The following is a 7120-nucleotide window of genomic DNA, read 5'->3' as shown; positions in this document are numbered from 1 at the left end:
CAAAGACATTCGCTCCAGTAGATTATTCTGGTGTACTTGAGAAAAGTTTGACTATTAGGTATTGAAGGTACTGTGTTTTGTTGTCAATAAATATCATTCGAACTATAATTATTTAGTCGAAACAGTCTGTTCAATCCCACCAATCAACTAGTGTTATCATTTTGCAACGATCGGCTTCGATTATATTTCGATATTGAAATTATTACTTTCCTGTTACAAAAACTTTGATTCAATATTGGCTCGGTTATTCAACTCTAATACGAGTAATTTCTATGAACTTTTATCGTGTTTCCATATACGGGTTTGGATTCGTGATTGAATAACTTGAGAAAAAATTTAATAAGTACTTCGTGTTTTATAACCAAGCTCGAGTTGTTGAAAGAATACATTTTTTCAGGATTATGAGTTCATTATGGACTATGGATTCATGCCTTATTCTCGTTCATTGAAAATTTGAAAACACAATTCACAATATGCTCTTCTTTCATTATATCATTCATTAATGAGTAGTGAACTGGGATATGGGCTATTCTGTCTGAATATTAATTGAAAGATTGTTCGACTTATCTATAAGGAGGGACAATCTGAATTATCCGAGCTCATATTCCAAACATTTTTGCTTACATTGTAGTCATATCGTATCATGTGATGATTCACAAGTTTAAAGAAATACCACAAAAACTGAAAAAAACCTTTAACAGCATTCCTCGTATTCGACCTGCTAAGGACTTCATTATATTGTCGCGTGAAAGCGTTCTAAGAGTGAATAGATTGTAATTTGGGAGTGGATCTTAGCGCGGGCAGCAAAAATGTTCGTAATATGAGCTCGGATAATTTAGATTGTCCCTCCTTACAGGTAAGTCGAACAATCTTTCAATTATCCTTCGCTCATATTCTGAACATTTTTGCTTACATTGTAGATGTTTAAAGAAATATGTTATCAAAGACACACAATCTAGGAACTCTTACACATTGCAATAAAAATGAAAACCTGATTATTAATCCAATAACATCATTATTTATTTTCATAGAAAGAATATATGTAACATAACTATAAATGTAAAAACAAAACGAAAACAAAAAAGAAATACAATCAGATATCAGATATAACAATATGAACAATAAATCTATTAGGTATATTATTATTTACTATAAGTATAGAAGCAAGAAAAATATATATATATATATATATATATATATATATATATATATATATATATATATATACATGAGTATGCACCAATGTTTATTCACATACATATATTATACCTTAACTATTTAGTACTATTTTTAATAGATGAAATAGTTTTAGCAAATTCAGTTGGATCGTCTGCTAGAGGTTTATTGTAAAATCTATTGAATATTTCTGAATTTTTAGTCCTACCAGCGGTTTTACGAATTGCATCTACACTGAGGCCAGCTCGAGCCGCTGCAGATGTTGCGGCATGTCGAGTACTATAGCCCTTTAAAATATTACAGTCAATGTCACTTGAGCTTAATACATTTTTTATCCATCGGCTCAATGTCTGTGTCGAAGCTGCCCTAAATGGTTTCTTAGTAGTAATAATCAGTCGTTCTTCATTTTTAGGTCTTAACAAGTTAGTTCTCTCTAGAAAATGAGATATCAGAAAAGTTACTAGTTTATGAACAAGCTTTTCTAAGGAAATATTTTCATGTATATAAAGGCCTTCCAAATATCTTAGAACTAGAGAGGGATCCCAAGTAGTTAAATATTTGGGCATAGGAGGTGTCATATTATAAATGCCCTTCAAAAACCGTTTGAAAATATAATCTTCATTACTCGGCAATCTTATTACTAGTGACAAGGCTGATTTATGCATATTCATTGAGCTGTAAGAAAGGCCTTTATCTATTAAAGTTTTTAAGAAATTAATTGAGATCTTTAAATCGTAATTAAACGGATTGAAATTTTCTGCTTTAGAGTTTTTTCACAAATAGAAGAAAGAAATATGGGAAGTCCAGCTTCCGGAATATTTCTTCTTAGAAATGCTTGCCTAACAAAATCCCTACAGCCAGGGTAAGGTGTTTGTGATAATATAATAATATAATATATTATATTATACCATGGGTACCATTTGGGTACAACAACAATTCCTTCCGCTTTGTCACAAATAATTTTATCTAGTACTCTAGATACCATGGAAAATGGTGGAAAAGCGTAAAACTCAAAATTGGACCATGTTAACGTAAATGCATCAACAGTTTCCGATCCTGGATCGGGTTTCCAAGAAACATATCGTTTGCATTTTGTATTTTATTCGGAAGCAAAAAGGTCTATTTCTGGGTGACCAAATAGCGCAAAAATATTTCGTATGAGTTTTTCACTTAATGAATACTCAGTATCTATCCTTAATGAGCGTGATTCCAAGTCAGCAATTGTATTTTCCTTGCATATTTTTTTAAAATGTTCATACCGAACGCTGCCCATTCTATTTATACAGGATATGGCAGTAGTGTTATCAATTCTGAGTAAAATACTGCAATCCTTTAGATCTATTGCAAATGATTTCAGTCCGCAAAAAGCAGCAACTAACTCCAAATAATTTATGTGAAAATCTTTTTGATTAAAAAAATTCCAAAAACAGTGAGTCTTTTCTGATCCACAACACGCCCCCCAACCCTTAAGCGACGCGTCAGTAAATATTTCTTTTATAAAAGGAGCTTCTTTTATTTGCTGTTTTCTTGTTTCTAAATTCTTTAACCACCATAAAAAATAATTTTTCAAGTACTCTGGAATTAACATTTTTTTATTATAATTATCATCTACTTTCAATAATGCTAACCATTTTTCTCGTTCAAAAGGCTTGATATACATCCAGCCATATTTGACAGCAGGATAGACCGCGACTAATTGGCCAATTAAAGCTGCAAAATCTTTAATTCTGCATTCTTTTTTCAACATGAATTTATAAACTTCCCTCAAAATTTTATGTTTTTTCTCTGGTGGAGCTGAAAAAATTAATTTCTTTGAATTGAAAGCGAAGTCTAAAAATGTTATTTCGTGTGATGGATTAATTATACTTTTGTTCCAATTTATTATAAATCCCAACGAAGTGAATAGTTGTATCGTGAGTATTATATTTTCTTTGCATAATTTATACGATGATCCTAAAAGTAACATATCATCTAAATAAACTATTGAAACAAATCCTCTAGATCTCAAATAATGAAATAATGGTTTTAATATTTTTGTAAACACAAAAAGAGCTATATTGAAACCAAAAGGCAAAACTTCAAATTGATGTAGTTTTTTATTAAATTCAAATCTTAAAAGTTTCCTGCAACTCTTATCTATAGGAATTGCAAAATACGCATCCTTCAAATCAAGTTTTGCCATAAAATCACCCTTTGAGATCAATTTCAAAACGGATCTATAGTCCTCTAATTTAAAGTGAGGGGCATTAATGTATTCGTTAAGTTTTTTTAAGAATCAAAACGAATCTGATGCCCCCATCTGATTTTGGGACCAAAAAATAAGGTGACAGAAATTCTTTGTCAATATGTGTACAGAGTTCTATGGCTCCTTTTGTTTCTAATTCATTTATCATGTGATTATATGCATTCGAGTCTTTTTTAGCAATGCAAATTTTTGGCGTTCTATATTGAACCGCTACTTTCAGAAAGGGAATTTTAAATGCTGCAACCCAACTCAAAATAATTTTATTGTTGGTAATTTTGGCCCATTGGTTAAAATATCTAGACAATCACAATCACAATCAGTACATACCCCTACAGTTAGTTGTTTTTCGTTGTCCAGGGTGTTTGTTTTTTGAATGTCTTGTCGTTCCTCTCTGTTCTCTGAAATGGTCCGGATCTCCCTCTCTCTATTTTCCATGTTAGCCTCTCTGCTGTCTGAGACCTGTATGGTGTAAAGCCTTGCTTGAAGCTCTGCTTGAACTTGGGTTTGTTGAATTGACCTTGGTAGTTTAAATGATGCTTTTGAAGATATGTATGTTTCGGTTTTGTAATACCTCCAACCTTCGAAGATGCACTAGAAGCTTCTCGGAACTCTTTTACTTTTTCTAATAAATTTTCCCCATATAAATATTTGTCAATTTTCTGATTCTCCAAACACTTTTTGTATTGAGGGTTCAAAAATGAACTTAATAAAAATCGGTAAATTTTCGTTATCTGGACACCCGGTGATTTTGAAAAAATTTTTGGCTGTACTTACGTATTTTGATGCGTAGATTACGAATCCGAAAGAAAAAAGCGGCGCTCTCCCTTATTTAAAAAGTTACGGCCCTTCAAAGTTCAGAAAAGGGCAACTTTTCAGCCTTCTTTTTCACTAAATAATTTATTTAAAAACACAAGCATTTATTCACTAGGTCACCTTTACACCTTATTCCTCCTTCTTTAACACTTTTCACTTCAATAATCAACATTTTTCTTACAAAAATGTTAAAAAATGTACGGAGCTGCTTTTTGGTTACATACCACTGTATTTTACGTTTTTAAGGTTAATGATATGGTTGGTACGACTGATGCAGTCCATATTCCTGAAGTAATTCAAATGTTTTTTACCTTCATTCTTTAGATCGTAAATTGGTTTTTGGTGGTGTATTACGAATTTGAAATAGTAGGCGATGGCAAATACCAACCGCTTTTTTCTGAAATGTCACTAGTAACTAACCTAAAAATAGAATAATGTCACCAGGAGAAGCATTCGTTTTTAAATTAAGTTTTTTATAAGAAAAATGTTGATTATTGAAGTGAAAAGTGTTAAAGAAGGAGGAATAAGTTGTAAAGGTGACCTAGTGAATAAATGCTTGTGTTTTTGAATAGTTCATTTAGTGAAAAAAAAGGCTGAAAAGTTGCCCTTTTCTGAACTTTGAAGGGCCGTAACTTTTTAAATAAGGGAGAGCGCCCCTTTTTTCTTTCAGATTCGTAATCTACGCATCAAAATACGTAAGTACAGTCAAAAATTTTTTCAAAATCGCCGGGTGTCCAGATAACGAAAATTTACCGAGTTGATTATTATCGTTTGCATAGTTTTTGTTTGAAACCAGTATGCTAATAGGATCATATAACGCCATAAGGCCAGCGACTATTTGAGTTTGAATTTTTGATAAATATTTATCTTCACGTACTTTATTTTCTTTTAAACCTGTTGCAATCTCTTCATTTAAGGTAGGGGCTAACAGTGCGTCACAATTTTGAGGGGGAAGATATTGTTCGATTAATTTTTGTTTTTTTCCCTATCTAAGCCTTTTGTTAAAAGATGCGACCACCGTGCTGCAATTCCGTCTAGTATTGTGTGGCCCAACTTAGTAGTTTTGGCCGGATCCTGGTCAAAAAGGTTCATTACATCATCTTCCTTGCTTTCCGGTAGTGGCGGTGGCGGAATTGAATCATTGTTTAGCGTTTTCTCTGTTCGATTCATGTTATTTACGGGGTCAGCCTGCGCTTGTTCGGGTTCATTGATTACTAAACTAATAGGATCACTTGAATCTACATGAACATCCGCAGTGGTCACAGCCAAACCCCTTTGTTGGGCTTCCACATCTACAAAGATGGGATATTATAAGTTTTAATATTCAAAGATAAATACATATGTACACATATATACATAATAACTAATAGATTTGATCAGGCATCAATGGAATCTCTGAGATTTAAACAAAGAATCATTAAGATTTGGGTGGTCATTTCAAAAAAATGCCTTGAGCCAAACTTATTATTTCACAAGGAATTTTAGCTATTAATAAATTCATTCAATTACTAGAATTTTTGGGCATTCTAATTTCCAAGAATCCCTTTCATTAAATGTAATTAAATCACAAGGATTTTTCGGCCATACATCAAGTATGCCAATAAACCTCAATTCCTCAATGGTTTAGTTCTTACCAGAGTTATCAAAGACAGTATTCAGCATATTATCATCTGACAATTCAGAATCGGAGGAGAAAGTCATAATTTCATTAAGAAATTCTTCCATTTTCCTTTTTAATTTATTGTATTTTTGCCGTTTCTTCTCTTTCTCCACAATTTCAGAATCACTATGAGCCCGCTTAGGCATTTTTACGAACAACACACAACTGCCAAATCCACTCTTTTTCGAAAAACGACGTTAAATAGTTATATTTAATTTGAACTCAATCGCACAAGACAATATATAATGAAGTCCTTAGCAGGTCGAATACGAGAAATGCTGATAAAGGTTTTTTTCAGTTTTTGTGGTATTTCTTTAAACTTGTGAATCATCGCATGATACGATATGACTACAATGTAAGCAAAAATGTTCGGAATATGAGCGAAGGATAATCTATAATCACAAAAAGCATCGAAAGTTTCTGACACTGCCAACTTAACTGCTGTCTGATTTAAAATGTATTCAGGAATTGATATATACAGTGTGTATATATCAAATGGAATGAATTCATTATTTCGGTTACGGTACATACAAAATCACGAAACACGTCAAATTTAAATTATAATTTGACATACTTCAAAGGAAAAATGCTACCCCTACCCTCACCCCCGTCGACTGACAGGTTCAACCCCCAGTTTTTTAAACAGGAAGTATAGGCTTGTGATATATCGTTTGGAATGTCCCTTCATTCTCTATTGCAACAGTTAAGATACAATAAATCAAAACCATGTGGTTACCAAAATTAGATAAAATACACTCAAAAAACTTATTGCAATATACTCAAAACTTATTTCATGTATTGATTATAAGGAAGTAAGCAAAAATCATAGCAATGTTCTTTTTAGATGGTATCCTTTAAAAACTGTAAACAGTTTCCGTGGCAACGTTAGTTTAAAACGCCTAGTCGACTTGTTTTGTACTTTACATTAGTTGTTAGTATTTTAATTTAAGTTCATAGTTCGTTGACTTCAAGTCTGACAAATGGTCAGAATAACGAAAATGCATAAAATAACATATCTCATAGGAACATATCTCATAGGAACATATCTCAAGGAACAATAAGCAAAATAGAGAAGCAGTTTCGCGAGCTTGGTCATGTGGGGCATATAAAAAAAGCAGCTGCCAACGCAATGCATGATGAACTCAAATTAGATGTGATAATAATAATAATAATAATAATAATGATAGGTTTTTATTCCCATAATGATACAATGAATAAATGTGAAC

At 32.2% G+C, this 7120-nt stretch overlaps 1 protein-coding gene across 1 annotated transcript; it reads right to left on the bottom strand.

The window, feature by feature from the left end:
• Nucleotides 1-2101: 2101 nt before the first annotated feature.
• On the bottom strand, nucleotides 2102-6139 carry LOC141481424 (uncharacterized). The gene is made up of 2 exons (XM_074172918.1): nucleotides 5869-6139; nucleotides 2102-5526 (listed from the first exon to the last, which is right to left on the bottom strand). Exons 1-2 carry the CDS (start codon nucleotides 6038-6040, stop codon nucleotides 5201-5203), a joined length of 498 nt encoding a protein of 165 aa, XP_074029019.1. The 5' UTR covers nucleotides 6041-6139; the 3' UTR covers nucleotides 2102-5200.
• Nucleotides 6140-7120: the final 981 nt, after the last annotated feature.

The sequence above is a fragment of the Leptinotarsa decemlineata genome, unplaced genomic scaffold, assembly GCF_025532065.1.
Source record: "Leptinotarsa decemlineata unplaced genomic scaffold, Ldec_3_MD MMD2_tig00000199_RagTag_RagTag, whole genome shotgun sequence".
Classification (NCBI taxonomy): domain Eukaryota; kingdom Metazoa; phylum Arthropoda; class Insecta; order Coleoptera; family Chrysomelidae; genus Leptinotarsa; species Leptinotarsa decemlineata.
The sequence above is the reverse complement of the archived record's forward strand: the minus strand, read 5'-3'. Positions and strand labels throughout refer to the sequence as shown.